Below are 15,757 nucleotides of genomic sequence, written 5' to 3'. Positions count from 1 at the left end.
CCGCCCGGGAATGGTGCAGAAGCCTGGCCAGTCTCGGCGTGTGGGGGGCTTGGCTGGGCCCCTCCAGGCAAGTGCGTCTTGAGGGAGCCCGGCTGGGGCAGACCCTGGCCTGGCTGATCGTGCCACTCCCGAGGGGCCGGAGCGATTCCCGGCCCCGGGCTCAGCCCACAGACACAGTCGCCTCCCAGCAGCTCCGGTGAGTGCGGCCAGGAGGCAGGGCGTGGGGGAGGGGGTCTCTGGGAAATCTGGGGGGGTGCTGGGCCATGAGGGGGTGGGGAAAATGTGTATGTGTTGGGGCACTAAGGAGTGGGGGTTCTGTTGGGGGCGCTGGGCAGGGGTGGTGTTGTGCAGGGCACTGTGCATTTCTGGGGGAGGTTGGGGGGGCGTTGGGCATAGTGGGTCTGGGGGGGCTCTGGTCATAGGGAGTCGGAGGGGTGTTGGGCGGGGGGCTGTGTGGCGTGGCATGGGCCTGCCCCCACAGGGGAAGGGGCACGCTGGCATCACAGGGCCCCTGTGCATCTGGCAACTGCTGGGTTGTAAATAGTGCTCTCGCACTGGGCTGGGCAGAGCAGGGGGCCTGGTTGGCCTCTCAGTCTGGGGACTGACCTCCCCGTGCCAGGCTCCATTGCCTCCATGGGCACCCACAAATATTTTTGGCGCCGGGCCTACAAAAGGTTAATCCGGCCCTGCACAGAAGACAAAGCTTCTTATGCCAAAGCTGTGAGAAGGGGCGTTTGTGGCCCGGGGTGCCGACTCTCGTCACATCCATGGCAAGGAGACGGGTTTCGGCAAGCCAGCAGGGCCTCTGTTATGCTAATAGGGGAGGTGGGTGGCATGTCTGTGAACTTGGATGCCTCTCAACTGAAAATTGGCATTGGCTGGAGCCCTCGAACGGCACCGACTGACAGGGAAAGGGCTCGGCTCTGGCTCGCCCACGGGCCTGCGTAGCTCTCCCTCAGCTCCCGGCTCGCTTTCAGACACTGCAAACCGGGCGGTGGCTGTGCACACCTTACTGTGCGTTATGGCTGGTGCTGCAGGCAGGCCTGAGGGCCGGCCAAGATCGGGGCCCTGTTGCGCAGGGCACTGCCCCAAAGAACGCACCCCAATAGACCCGGCAGGCAAAGGGAGGGGAAGGGGTAGGTCACTCCAGCAGAGTGGGGTCAGGTGCCATGGCTCACTGCAGGAGGGATTAGCTTACTGGACGGAAAAGGGAATGGGGGGGACTTAGAAGGGAGGGGAAATGCAGGGCAATAGAGTAGGGGAGCAGAGAACAGGAAGGAAGGATAGTTCTCCGTTCCCCCTCTCTAATATGGGGATGGTACCACTAGTCCCTGATCTACCTGACGGGGGAGGAAGTGAGGGACTAATGGGTGTTTGCAGAGCACTATCGAAGGGCTACAGAACTGACATGAGCAAGAGGAGGGTGAAGAAGGCTGGGGAGCAGGCAGTGTCCTGGGGCATAGAAAGATGGGGCTGCAGGGAACAAAGAGGGCCGGAAGAGCAGAGGTGGGGCATGGATTCGCAGGAACGCGGGGAAAGGAGGGGAGCGAAGAGGGGTAGGGGAGGCCCCTTCCAGACAAAGGAGAGGCAAGAAAACCAGAGGCAGAATGGGAGAAAAGGCAGCGACTGGTGTAGAGTGGGATGGGCTATTCTGGGTAGCTGGGAGCGGCTCTGGAAGGGGTTCAGATACCAGGGTGACGGGCCCAGCTTAGGGACCTCAGGAGACCTGAATAGAGAGGAGGGGGATAAAGTGACAGGGGAGGGAGAAGTGAAGAAGGACCCTCCCTGCAGGGAGGTGAGTGAGTGGTGGATTTATGGCTGCTCCTTTCCTGCCCTTTGGCATAGACATCCAGCATCTCTATGTGGGGGGCTTGCTCAGGGGCAGGATTCGGAGCGTTTCTGCTATGATCTCACTGGCTTCTGCGGATCCTGCAGCTAAATCACTGGAGGGAAAGGTAGAAAATAAGCGACAGTCCTCCCTGACGCCCCCGGAGCGGCCTGGGGAGCGGCCGAGCCGTGGCTGGGGTAGAGGGACTGGTACCAGGATCTGGTATCAGTGTCTCCTGTCCTCCCACCCCCACCAACTGTGGTAAAACCGGGGGAGGCAGCGGCCCCTAGCCTACTGCACCCTGAAGGCCTGTGGCTGGAGATGGCAGCCCCCTGCAGAGCTGGGGAAGGAGGAGCAGTCCCCAGGCCTTGGAAGATAGCTAAAAGGGAACGTGACCAACAGCTACGCCTTTGGCCTGAGCTGCTCTCTGATGCCCCTTACAGACACACATGCACACCCACCCTATACATCACCCCCCCCCCACCCACCCACATCCTGTGCATCCCCATGCGCACACACACCAACACATGCACATTCCCTGCCCTCATGTACACACACAGGCCGGTCCCTTGTTGAAGCACACTTCCCATCACCCATAGCATGGACCGTGCAGGGCTTTGGTGGTGGGGCTCTCCCTTCACCCATCCGTAGAAGGCCACGGAGAGTCATCCGTTAAGTAGCTTCCCCATTCCTGCCCCGTCCCCAGGCCTGACCGTACCACCACTGCCTCCATGCGAGCTCCAGGATGCTGAGGTCTTTCCTGGATCCAGGACTCCTCAGCGGTTTGGAGAAAACAGCACCCCTACAGCCGGGGGCTTGTGTGTGCCTCTCCAGTGCGTTGGAGCAGTCAACGGGGCAGTGTACACAATGCCCTGAGATCAGGCTTCATCCCACCTGCCTGGGGTGACCTGCTTGTTCCCCATCTCTGCAGCTCCCCAGTCTCTGACACTTCCTCCTCTAATCACAGATGGGAGATAAATCACTTGGAGGGAACAAACCTTCCCTTGTTTAAAAGCCCTATTTTAAAAAAAAAAACAAAACATTCATCAATTAAAAACGTCTCCCGAAAGGGCTGATCCCAAACCCACTGGCCCCAGGCGTCAGATCTGCCTAACCTTGCCTCACAGGAAGTGCCCTCACCACAGGCTTTCACAACGCACTGCTCCCATTATGTGGGTAATTAAACAGGCTTTGGAAACGCAGAGAGCAGGGCTGGAGCCTACTGATGTCACTGAATGTTTAGATTTTCTGTGGGGTGGGGGGACTGTGCCCTGGGCCACGAAAGCAGGAGGGAGGAAGCTGGGAATCTTCCAGCTGAGACCCCCTCCCTCGCCCCCCGCCCCCGGCCAGGGTTGGCTTAACCCTTTCAGGAACATGGGGCACTTGTCGCTGTCTGGGAGGAGCCTTTTGCCAAAGGATGCCCAGGCACTAGTGCAGAATTTGCCTTCCCCAGTGGTGTATGGGGATCCCTGGGCCCACACGCAGTCAGAATCCCTGGGCTGTGCACCATCGGGACCCCTGGGCCGTGCACAGTCAGCAGATGCAGCTCTAGACAGTCTGCAAAACTTCGGTGTGCCTAACCCTCCATGCCCTGGTACCTGGGCATGGGCGGATTTTCATCATGTAGCAGTGGGGAGCATGCGCTGACCTCTCAGTTGCTATTTTTTCCAGCACTTATTAGCAGCTCTCTCATTCTCCCCTCCGTCCCGCCGGCAGAGCATTCAAAAACAAAATTGCTTCTCCCAGAAACCTGCCGCCCCAAGCAGCTGCCTAGTTTGTCGCGCACTAGAGTGTCCGCTGCACAATCAAGATCCCTGCGACAAGCAGTCAAAATCTGTGGGTTGCGCCCAGCTCTCTGCAGTGGAGACCCACGGCTCTCTCCCTTCTGACCAGGGTATCTCTAGGCTAAAGAGTTCCCTGCCTTCGCTGGGTTATTTCCTGCAAAAGACAGTCGGCCTAAGCAGGTCTACTTCACTTCTGCCCTGGTACACAATGCAATTGTGCCACTTATAAGTCACCACACAGTGCATCCTTTGCAAGCACATGTCTTCTTAGGGCAAAAGCCCGTAAGGTTTCTCTAGGCTATTGCACGTTAATGACAGATCTGTCACAACTTGAGACACATCCTGCCTCACTTTCAGAGGTGCCGAGCGCCCTCGTCCGGTCCAGGTTGAGCTGTGGGAGCTCAGCACTTCCTGACAATCAGCCCTGGAGGGCCTCTCAATTTGGGCACCCAGAAAAGTGAAGCACTCACCGCCCGTGGCCCCTGACGGAGACTTTGGCTTCGTGATCTGCTCAGCCGTGGGTGCAGCTGGAGAGGGGTTGTTAGCAGCAAGGCAGTATGGGGGCACAGGGTGTCATAGAGAAAGGGGAAATGCAAGCAGAGTCAGGGAGACAGGCCATCTGTGAGGGAGTTCCCTTCCACTGGTACAGGGTGAGTCTTCAGGGCCACTGTCTTCCGGGCACAGCAGACTGGGGGCTGTGTAAATAGCCATGAATAACGAGAGTGGGAGCCAGGGAAGCCAACTGGCGAATGCACTGTAGCATCGGGAGCGCTCCTGCCCAGCGTGCCACCCGACCTGTCTCTGATTTCCATGGGCCCTTGGCTTCCGGCCTGGTGTGTGCACGTATCTGGGGGCACAACCTGAGCCTCTGGCTTCGCTGATCAAGGGCCGTTGACACTCCTGCCTCAGGATCTTTGGTGAGGCCCCTTGTCCCCTATGTGTTGGCACCCCAGCAGAGGGAGCTGAGCTACGCCCTGGTGTCACTTTGATCTGGAATTTGCCCCCAAGGCAGATGCAATATTTGGGGACTGGGAGCAAGGAGAACCCCGCATGGCACAAGCAGCGCTGGAAACAGTAAGCTTGCCCCACTGGGTCGCATGTTCCACCCTGAGCTGCTCCTGCTGGTGGAGATGTTCCATGGCAGGGTTCGGGATGATGATCCCCATCCCAAGAGGTAACTGCTCACCCTCATTGCTATGTCTTTCCCCCTTTGGTCTGGAGGAACCCCATCCTGTCCCACTGCCAGGTCCCCACTGTGACCCTCTGTCCCATCCCCCCAACTCCCCAGCATTGCCCCATCCCTTCATCCCCAACTCCCCAGTGTTACTCCATCCATCCCCCAGCGTTACCCTGTCCCAGCCCTCCAGCTCTCCAGCTGCTGATCTTCTCATAACGACTGGAGTAAGGCCAGCAACCTCCCCAAAGACGCCCTTCGCTCTCAGAGCTGCTCTGACATGGCTCCTTGTCCCCCGTGCTTCATCTTCCTGGAATTCCCCTCCAGCCCTGCGCGGGCTGATGGCCTCGGCGCTGCCTGCCAACGAGCGGCTGAGTCAGGGCAGCTGCTCGCGCTGGAGGAATGAGCCCTCTGTTCCCAGAAGATGTGAGCGTGAATTGGTGCCCATGAAAGGGAGGAAGAGTCAGCTCAGGCTAGAGCGGCACCAGAGAGAGGCAGGCTGTGGGCAGACAGGTTCCACCATGCATCTCCCATTGCACGCGCAGCTCTGCCCACGCACCTTGCTCCTAAGCTTCAATCCCCTTGCTACTCCAGTCTTGCCTCCCTACCCCGCAACTCTGCCCATGTCCCCCAGTCCCACACTGCAGCCCCCTCTGCTCTCCCTGGCCTGGGTTCCCCACACACACAACTCTGCCAGTGCCCCTCAGTCATGAATCACAGCCCCCTGCTAGCCTAGTCCTGGGCTCTTCATGCACCGATCTGCCAGTGTCTCAGTCCTGCCCCACAGCCCCCTCTAGCTCAGGGTTCTGCATGCACACCTCTACCGGTGCCCCTCAATCCCAACCCGCAGCCCCCCACTGCCGCGCAGCCCTGCTCTTCCTCTCCTGAGCAGAGTGCAGGGTGCAGCTCTTTAGCAATTTGCACAAACAGGGGTTTGTTAGAGCCCCCATGGCCCCTAACTCTTTTCGCAAATGACCAAGTGTCCGTCGGGCTTTGAGCCCCTCTGGCTTTGAGGGGCTTTGAGCCCCTCTGGATGGCAGAGTGCAGCAGTCTGCGAGCTGAATCACTGCGGTCCCCATTGCTTTGTGCTTTGCAATCAATTTCCTTTGTGTCTTGTAAGTGCTATGCGCTTGTGTCTGCGGGACCCCCCATGAGAGCCTGCCTCTCAAAGGCTTATGTCCAGCTTGTTAAATAAAGCAGTTGGAATTGAAAACATATTTAATTCCGTACCTTCATCTGTTACAGAAGAGACAGAAACACTGGTTGGAGCAGACACATTCTGGGCACTGCTACATCTCTAAATAGGGAACAGAGCCCTGATGGAGAGGGACTAGCAGCTGGAGATGTATAAGGCAGGAGCTCCAGACAGATGCCTTCCCCCTCCAGTATAAGTTTCAATCCTGTGTAAACCCCTGGATAGTGACTCAAACACTCTATGCGAGGCAAAGATGGGGCTGTTTCCATGCAAGGCTGGTAAGAATAAATGCCTGGATGGAAGAAATGCTCTGTGCTAGCCAAAAAGCTGGCTCTGGGGCGCTCTGACCAGTTTCCCCCAAGGCCAGACGGTGGGTGCTTTCTCTGCCAGGGGTTTGCTGTGTTCTGCGTAGAGGGAAAGGCATTTGCACAGGTGAGAAACAGCCAGTTCCATTCTCCACCCCCCTGCAGACTTGCTTCTTCCACAAGCAGGGAGCCAGACCAGATGGCACATGCTAAAGCACCTCCCAGTGCTGCCTTCATTCTGTGTCTTGTGCAGCACCGAGCCTTTGTTTGTGCCAATGGGGGATAAATTCACCTCTTCCCCAGTGCCCATGTAAGACTTCAGTAATGGCTCAGCAGGGGAGGGCTGTGATCGCTGTTCCACCCCCCCACCCTCCACCCCTGTTGTGACCTGGCAACGGGCTGTTTTTTATTTTACCCTATTTCCCACCCTGACCCGCTGGGTTTATCTCACGCACCTGTTATATCTTGTCCTTTAGCCAGCAAGTTCCAAAAAAGAACGAGATACGTTCATGGAGGACAGGTCCGTCTGTGGCTATTAGCCAGGATGGGCAGGGATGGTGTCCCTAGCCTCTGTTTGCCAGAAGCTGGGAATGGGAGACGGGGTGGATCACTTGATGATTACCTGCTCTGTTCATTCCCTCTGGGGCACCTGGCACTGGCCACTGTCGGCAGACAGGATCCTGGGCTAGATGGACCTTTGGTCTGGCCGTTCTTATGTTCTTATGCTCACCACCCAGCACCATGGGGCCCAAACTAGCTGCGGCCTCTAGATGCTACCACAACATAAATATGAAATCATCATCATTGCTGGTAATTTAATATGGCTTAATGGGACTGGGTGGTCCAGGAATGAGCTACTTTCAGGTTGCCAGTTCAACTCCAGCTGTGGCCGCTTGCGACCCAAAGTTGCTGTCATGAGACGTCGGTTTGGTGGCCTCTGTGAAATGAGCATAGGCCCTGAACCTGCAGTCAGCGCAGCGTTTGTCCCGTTGTTACAAGGAGCTGTAGTGCCTTGGCACTTTGAAGGGACCCCTTGTGTTTTTCTAAAGCCTATGGAGCAGTGGAACTGACTATCTCTGCACTGTATCAGCATAGCCTTGCTGATGCTTGCCAGAATGGGGTGTGGGCAGACCACCCACGCTGGCATCCTAATCTTCCTTATTATTCACTCTTTAAATCAGGATTGGGTGTCTCTCTCTAAAAGCTCAGCCGGAAGCTATGGACTTGATGCAGGTGAGATTCTCTCACCTGTGCTATGCAGATGATCATAATGGGCCCTTCAGGCTTTAAATCTATGAATTAGTGATGCTTGATTTGCTCACCATAACCAGTGCCGCAAGCACCACCGGTAACCCAATTTTCCCGCAGTCTGGTTAGCTGCCAGTTGGATGCACACACTGCCATAACTCCCTTGAGGCATGCCTGGTGTCGCACGAATCAAGTATCCTGGTCTGCTGAGGAGACTCCTGGGGAGTTCGAGTGACATCCTGGGCTTTGCAGGGGGACTGACATCACCAGCAAACATCTTACCTCCAGGTTCTAAACTTATTCCCCCAGCAGGTGTATAAGCTGCAAATCTCTGGTGTTTTGTGGCTTAGGGAAGAATTTATAGTTCCATATAATTTTTGGTTTGGGTTTTCTTTGTGGAACCACTAATAGCCTGTAACAGGCAGAAAATTGAGTTGCACTTATCTTGTTTCCCCCCTCCTCTTTTTCTGGCCTGTTTTAAGTGATTAATAGTTCCAGGCTGCGCATTGTCAGTTTCAAGTCACCCTGGCAGTTACTGTCTGACATAAGGGCTGCGCTGATGTCAATTTGCTTTTATTTCTAAGTAAACAGGGTTGGTTGAGATCTTGCAAATATGAAGCTAGAGGCACTCTATAAAATGAGTATTAAATAGTGTCCCACCCAGCTCGCTATGGCTCCAGCGGAGGCCGGGGTTGGGGGTTGGGGGGTGACTTTAAGCGGTTTTGTTTGTAACTAAAGGAACAGACATGATCACCTTAAAAGTCCAATTGTGGTGTCTGGAGCTGGTGTCTTGGAGCTCGGTGAAGAGAAATGGTATTTTTATTATAATGTCTCTTGCACACCATTCCCCAAAACACTTGGCCGGCCAATTTGGCTCTGTAAAGCCCTTGATCGTGGGCAAAACACCCTCCTGTCAGGCCTGTATCATTTATTCCTTATGTGGAGCTCAACTCGTATGGTGCTGGGGAAGATGGGAAAGGGATGGTGTGTCGGTATCTTCCCATCAGACAGGGTGGGCATGGTATCCCCTTTCCCAGCTGGGGGCTGGAAGGAGAAAGCCTCCCACCATCCAGCAGAGAGCACCCAGCTCATGCAGTGGACGATGCACAGATGCTGAATGCAGACCTGGCTCACTTCTCCCTCCCCTGAGCAAGGGGGAGGCTTTGGCCAACCCAGGTCACCATGGCAGCACCCAGCTGTAGTACAGTGCCACCTGGTGGCAAGCATGGGCTCTTGCAGCCTTCCCCATGTCTTTGCAAGGACCGAACCTAATGCTGTGAAGATGAGAAAAAACTTTAGAGAACTAATTATTAACCCTTCTGAACAAATTTTAAATACTGAGGGAGGAAAACAAATTCACAAGGTGTTTTATAAAGTTTGTTCATATGACACGGTTGTTATCAGTCACTCTAGGACAAGATCGCTCTCTCACTCTTCCCATACGCCACATCTATCTATCTATCTATCTATCTATCTATCTATCTATCTATCTATCTATCTATCTATCCCCATACACCACATCTATCTGTCTATCTATCCCCATACACCCCATCCATCTCTCTGTCTGTCTCTTGTCTTTATACTGAACTCATCATCATGGTACCTGCGTACCTGAGCTCAGAGAGGAGGAACTAGATTTCCATCAGTTTTTAGAAAACATGGCTGAGATTCCCTTCTCTGCTCTCTTTACACCACATAACAGGGCCGGAGGAACATAAAGGGGCCCTAAAATCTCTGAATCCAGCCACGGGAAGATTCCCCCCAGCACGGGCACAACAGAAGGAAACCATAACAACGCTGCCCTCTGAGGCTCCCGTCACAAGCCTGGTGTGGGGCTGGGGGTGAGGTCATGGCACACAGCACTGTGGAGATGCCGGTGACCCTGGGGGTGGCCCCTGTACCTTCAACAGCCCTCCTCTCCCCCACCCCCCAAACACTCCCTTCCCCTCAGGCTATAAGTTATGTTCTGTACCTCTTAGAGGCACAGCTCAGCATCCCTGGAAGATTAAAGCTGGGAAGGCCCCAGTGCTGTAGCCAGGCGTGACTTCCTTGAGTGTCTTTGCCCAATCCTGGCTCCACAAAAAGGGCCTCTTCAAGTCTAAAGACTCTGTGGGTGACACCGACTCCCCACTGAAGTCAATGCTGAAATGCCTACTGACTTCCCCTAGAGCCAGGTTTTCCCCCTAGCTGCACCCAGTCCATCTTTTCCAAAAGACAAACCAAGAGAAGAATTCAAGTTCTGTCACCCACAGGAAAACCAAGACAGGTAAGACAGGACGGGCCAAATTTATCCCCAGAACAAAGGCAGTGGTGTTACACCAGGGATGGAATTGACCCCCAGATGCTGTTCTTATCTTTATGGAGACAGATCTCCTACCGTGTCTTCGCAGAATTAGCGTCGCTGAATATTCAGCATTGTCTCCCTCCTGCGCGGCTCATCACTGCTGCAGCTCCTGAGCTGAGGAATCTGGGAAGTACCTGTCCTCTTTGGCCAATGCTCTTGCCAATATGATTCATGCCTTCGTTGTAGGTCATCGGCATCCCATCAGTAGGGCTCTGTGTTGGTCACAGGGGTCACGGAAGTCTCGGATTCCATGACGTCCTGCGACCTCTGTGACTTCTGCAGTGGCCAGTGTGGCTGACTCCAGACTGCCCAGAGCTCCCCCAACCAAGATTCAAGGGGCATTTATGGTAAAAGTCATGGACAGGCCATGGGTCATGATTTTCTGTTTCTTGCCCGTGACTTGTCCGTGACTTTTACTAAAAATACCCGTGAGTAAATCGTTGCCTTACCCATCAGCACTCCCAGCAAGGGGGAGTGGGGATGCTGGTTTGCCCTACAAGAGCACAGCCAGGGTTTCCCATGCCAGTGACCTTCTCTCTGAAAGTCAAGTCTAGAGATTTTTCTCAATAGTTACAGGTGGGCTCTTTTTAGGGAAGTAAGGCATGAGCCACGCCTGAGTAAGGACTTGGGGAACGGGTCCCACGTGGCAGGGGAGACTCCTGGAAGTGAAAATAACTCTCTGCTTATTGGTCTCACTGAATTGGATGGGAACTCAGTGTAGATCAGTGTTTTCCAGAGTGGGGTGCATCCCAGAGATGGACCAGCCAGAGGGGCGAGGGTGACATATACATCAAGATGGGCAGGCCGCTAACACCCCATAGCAGAGCTGCATGCTGATGCAATTGGTTTCTTCTTCCAGGGTGGAGGCTCTTGGGAAACACTGGGGCAAAAGATAGCAGGATCCTTTAGAAAAGTCCAGCGTCTCTCCCGGACAGCCCAAGGTTACCACCAGTCAGACAACACAATTGCACCTGGGTCTGAACAACACAATTGCACCTGGGTCTGCTTCAGCTTCCCACACAGCACAATACATGGCAGAGTACAGGGGTGGCTTGTCTACCCAGAGGTATCTGCTGAATACAATACACTCTGTATCTGCCAAGTATTGACAGGGGAGTCCGGAGATGCCTGCAGTGCTGGGAAGAAAGGGTGTATTTATTCGGGAGGAACGATTCCTGTACATACTTGCAGACACATTGATGTGCAAACAAAATGTTTAGTCTGCTGATGAAAGAGAAGGGAGCCTGTGTAATAGTCTGCCTGAGAGGGAAATATATTGGAAAGGAAATGCAATTTCAGAGCAAGAGAGGGAGCAAATATTAGAGCTTGTTGAATTATTCCTTGCAAATTATATTGGCTGTGAATTAAGGTGCTTTTTTCTGCTAGTGACTCATCCGGGAGCCAAGCCTGGTTTCTGCTGGGAAGCGTTTTCCTCCTGTGGACTGCTCATAAATATACCAGCTGCTCATGGGGGTGAAACTCACCCCTGTGTAGGGGCTTAGCCACCACTTAGGACCTGCAAAGGCTGGAGCAGGACTGAAGCGGTGGCTCAGCCTTGTGCTGTCTGTTGCCCAGTGGGGAACCCCTCCCTATTTGTTTTCCATGATACGTGATTGGCCACATAAGCCACATGGTATTGGCTCAGCTCCCTTATTGGTGGACTGAAACTGTTTAAGTGAGAGTGGTAGGCTTGTCCGCTGGCTAGAGCACTAGCATAGAATTTGGTTGACTTGGGTACCAGTACCTGCTGGGCCATAGATGTCCTATGTGACCTTGGGCAAGCCCCTTTGCCGCTCTGGGCCTCAGTTTCGCTGTATGAGCAATGGTGACAGTAGCCTTGCTGCAGGGGGCTGTGTGAGGGCAAATATAGTAATGACTCTGAGGTGCTCAGATACTCTGGTGATAGAGGCCAGCGAAGTACCATGGGTCGGATAACAGGTAATGCTTCCCCCCCACCCCCAATAACAAGTTGTATGAGCAACAGAGTCAGCCCACTTAATCCTGGAGAGATTACCTGGAGCAGACTTGATGGAGAAACTGACCCGTCACACATACTGACCCATGAGCTCAATGTCCGGCTTTAATGGGTCAAACCAACCCATCCTTCATTGACAAGGGAGCTCTCTTAATTGACCCAGTGTGGTTCAGACTTAGGGATAGCGTCGTCATGTGTAGCCTCCCCTTGGTTCATGTAGGTAGCTTTCAGGGAGTCCAGTTGGATCCCTACCCATGCAGCTCAGGATAGACTTGTAAACATGACAAGAAGGTGGAAAGCATTAGCCCAGCCGCGGGCCCTTGATTGTCTCAGGCAGCTAGGGTGACCGGATAGCAACTGCGAAAAAACAGGACAGGGGGTGGGCGGTAATAGGCGCCTATATAAGAAAAAGTCCCCAAGGACTGTCCCTTTAAAAATGGGACTTCTGGTCAGCCTACAGGCAGCAGGGACAGCGGTGTGTCCTGTAGGAAGGGATGAGGATGCCAGGATTAGGGAATTTTTAGGCTATTTTCATTCTTTTCTTTTCCATGTCACTGAGTCAGGCTTGGGTCACTGTCACAAGTACAAGATGGCCGGATATCCTAGATTGGGACAGGGAATTACCAGGTAGGGGCAGGGCCAGGGGGGAGTTACAGAGTAATTACCATGTAGGGGCAGGGCCAGAGGGAGTTGCAGGGTAATTACCATGTAGGGGCAGGGCCAGGGGGGAGTTACAGGGTCATTACCACGTAGGGGCGGGAACAGGGGGGAGTTACAGGGTAATTATCATGTAGGGGTGCGGCTCAGAGGAGAATTATGGGGTAATTACCATGTAGGGGTGGGGACAGGGGAGAATTAGAGGGTAATTACCCGGTGAGGACCCAGGGGGTGGGAGTTAGCAGGTAATTAGGCAGCAAATACCATCTCATTGCTGTAAATTCATGGTTCTTTTTGTCTTGTAACCCACAATCCAGGTTTGATGTAATTACTTTGGGAATGATTACGTGTAATTACACAGTAATCTGTAGGAGCCAGTAATTCCTCTAATGTTCCAAGGGATTCACCTCTTAAAATTCACTGAGTTACCTGCCAGTAGAAAGGAGTGCCGTGATATGCATGCCTTGCAATGCTCAGTGCGACCTTCAGCGCGGTCTCTTGGTGCCCTGGCCCATAAGGGATCAGTAGGACTGGATTGTACCATCTCAAGGTGAAACTGCGTCTCCATGGAGAGTATCAACTGCATTGAAGCCCCATTGCCAGAGTTGAAATGCTAGGACAGACTCCCCTCTCCAGAGGCAGAATTTGCTCCTGTCTTGGGCACCTTTGCTAGCCGCCCCAACCCCCACTCTCTTCCCATTGTGATTGAGGCAACCTCAGCTTCAGCAGGGAGTTGGAACAGGGCATGGACCTGGCATGGGTGGGACAGGATGGACTGGTAGAGGGGTCCCCAGAAGATGTATGAAATGGATCTGAGTCTAAGTGAGCCAAAGCCCATTGAAGTCAATGCAGGACTCTCCATTGATGTCAGCAGAGTTGGATCAGCCACTAAGCTGGTGTGACTATACCTTAGTCCTTCCCCCCCAACATGTGCAACACCAGTTCAGACCCAATTAGAGTCTTAACCACCGGCCACCATTTAATCTGCATCTCTCCCTCCCACATCACCGCTCAAACTGCCACTCGGATGCCCAGGGAGGGTAAGATGGGGCATCTCATGTGATGAGAGGGTCGGGAGAGCGTAGCAAGATGAGCAGCTAACCAGAAGATGTAGGAAGGTGCGAGCTAAAGGAAACCACCCCCCTGCTGTAAGTTCCTTCTAGCGCCTCTGCCAGCCAGTTACACTGACTTCCCCTCCTGTGCACACCAAGTGTCAGTAGCTCCCCAGGAGTCTAGCCCCCCCCGTCCAAACCTTGTGCATCACCTCTGCATTCAGTCCAGGATATCCAATCCCCGTCCCAAAAGCAGGACCATCAGGAGTTAATGCCCAGAGCCTGCTCCATCAGGGCAGCTACAGCTAGCTGGGCTGAGCACCTGGGGGCGAGCGGCAGAGCGTTCCCGCTGGGCAGCCCCCTGTTCTGGAATCCCCTCCTCCTTCTTGCACGCCACATTTGGTGGCTGGGAGATGGGGATCAGAGCGGTGGCCCTTCCCCGAGGCCCATGGAACGGCAGCTGCTGTTTGTATCTTGTTTTTGTAAACATGCTCAGATGTGGCCCCCCCCAGGGCATGCGGCAAATGTCTATAACTACAATAGTATGTGAGAGTGAGACTCCAGGGTGGGGGGCGGACAAAGTGAAGATAGTGAATGAGCCCAACTCGGGCCAACGCTGAGGACTGTTGTGGGGTCGGGGGTGAGAGGCTGAGGATTCCAGACAGTCACATCTTCTAGGCAGCCAGAGCCCGGTCTGGCCCATGCCTGACAATGCCCCTAGCTGGGAATATTCCTGTGGCAGGAATGTGTGTTGTTTCCAGACGTTGGTGGCTGGATCAGCACAGCTGGAAACAGCCATCTCTGATGCTTAATAACCAAGTTTCCATCCCTTCAGAGCACGGACATGCTCCGCTGAGCTCCTACAGCGGCCTTAATGAATGCTTTCCCTCTCTTTCTTTCAGGGACCTGAACTATAACAAGCTGCTGGAATTCCCGGTAGCCATCAGGACGCTAGGCCGGCTACAGGAGCTGTGAGATTTCTTATTTACTGCATTCCAACTGAATTGTCGACAAGATAGTAACCCATAAAGGGCCACGCATGGCCTGAGCTGGGGAGAGCAGCCTCCAAACTCCTCCCTACCGTCTCTGCGATCCCCATTAAAATAGCTCATTCCACCCCACCGTGGCAACACATGCTTCACGGGGCCTCATTAGCGTGGAAAGAGCATTTCTAGAAGTCATGACACCAGCCGGCCAACGGTGATGAGTTTAAACAGATGTGGCCTCTGGCAGAATGCAGGGTGGGGGGACCACCAAGGAGAGCCCACATGGAGCCGGGAGACGAGGAGGCGCACTCCCCCCGGCCTCGCAGCTCCCCAGCGCTGACTGGCCTCGGCCTCCTGGTAGGCCTGGCTAAGGACCCGAGCCAAAGCCCATTACAGCCATAGAGTTTAGGGCCAGAAGGAACCACCAGATCATCCCTTACAGGACCTCCTGTAAGTGGGAGATGCGCCGTTGCCATCAGTAGGGTTTGGATAAGACCCTAAGCTGTTGTGACTGACCCCCCCTAGTCCCTCCCCCACTGTGCAACTCACCCACTGAGACTTGTTTAGAGCCCCAACTCTCACTGACGTCCACCTCCAGGATCGGGCCCATTGAGGCAGCGTACCCATGGAGTTAGCCTGGTGCTTATAAGGCAACCCCCTGTGGTAGCTGCTGTTCTCAGCCCCAGCAGCACCTCCAGCCTCCTCTAGCACCCACAGACTCTGGGTGTCTACACCGCACATGGGACCCTTCTCGTGGCTTGCTCCCCTCTGACTGGCGGATCCGGGGAAAGGATCAATATGGCCCATCCCCGATTAACATACAACAAGGGTCCTTCCTGTGCTGTTTGGACACACACCTCGCCTGTGTAGCCTATCACATGTTTGTGTCTGCCCCTCTCAGCACCAGGCCTGGGAGCGACCTTTGGCTGCCGAGAGCCGTGGCAGGGTGGGGCGGCCTGTTCCTACCATTAGCGTGATCTGTGAGATTGTCCCCTTTTTTTCCTTTTCCTCCCTTTCTCCTCCCTCTTACCCCAAGCACCTTCCACCCCCACTCTCCTCCTGCCACGCCTACTCCTGCTCTATGTCGCCCGCTCCGTTCTTTGTCTTCCCCTGCGACAGTCTAGTGCCCCTCTGCTATGCCAGCCCCCTCTCGGCCGCACCAGTCACACCCATGCCCAGACTCACTATCTGCACATATACCTGCCAATG

General features: G+C 54.5%; 1 protein-coding gene across 4 annotated transcripts in view; it reads left to right on the top strand.

Moving 5' to 3' along the window:
- LGR6 (leucine rich repeat containing G protein-coupled receptor 6) overlaps nucleotides 1-15,757 on the top strand; it is a 205,712-nt gene that overhangs the window by 155,180 nt on the left and 34,775 nt on the right. For all 4 annotated transcript variants that reach the window (XM_073320016.1, XM_073320018.1, XM_073320017.1 and 1 more), the window contains exon 7: nucleotides 14,465-14,533. In XM_073320016.1, coding sequence (XP_073176117.1) covers nucleotides 14,465-14,533 — 69 coding nt within the window. The remainder of the gene's footprint in view (nucleotides 1-14,464; nucleotides 14,534-15,757) is intronic.

The sequence above is a fragment of the Lepidochelys kempii genome, chromosome 21, assembly GCF_965140265.1.
Source record: "Lepidochelys kempii isolate rLepKem1 chromosome 21, rLepKem1.hap2, whole genome shotgun sequence".
Taxonomy (NCBI): Eukaryota; Metazoa; Chordata; order Testudines; family Cheloniidae; genus Lepidochelys; species Lepidochelys kempii.
Note: the sequence above shows the minus strand (reverse complement) of the source record. Positions and strands in the feature narration are given on the sequence as shown.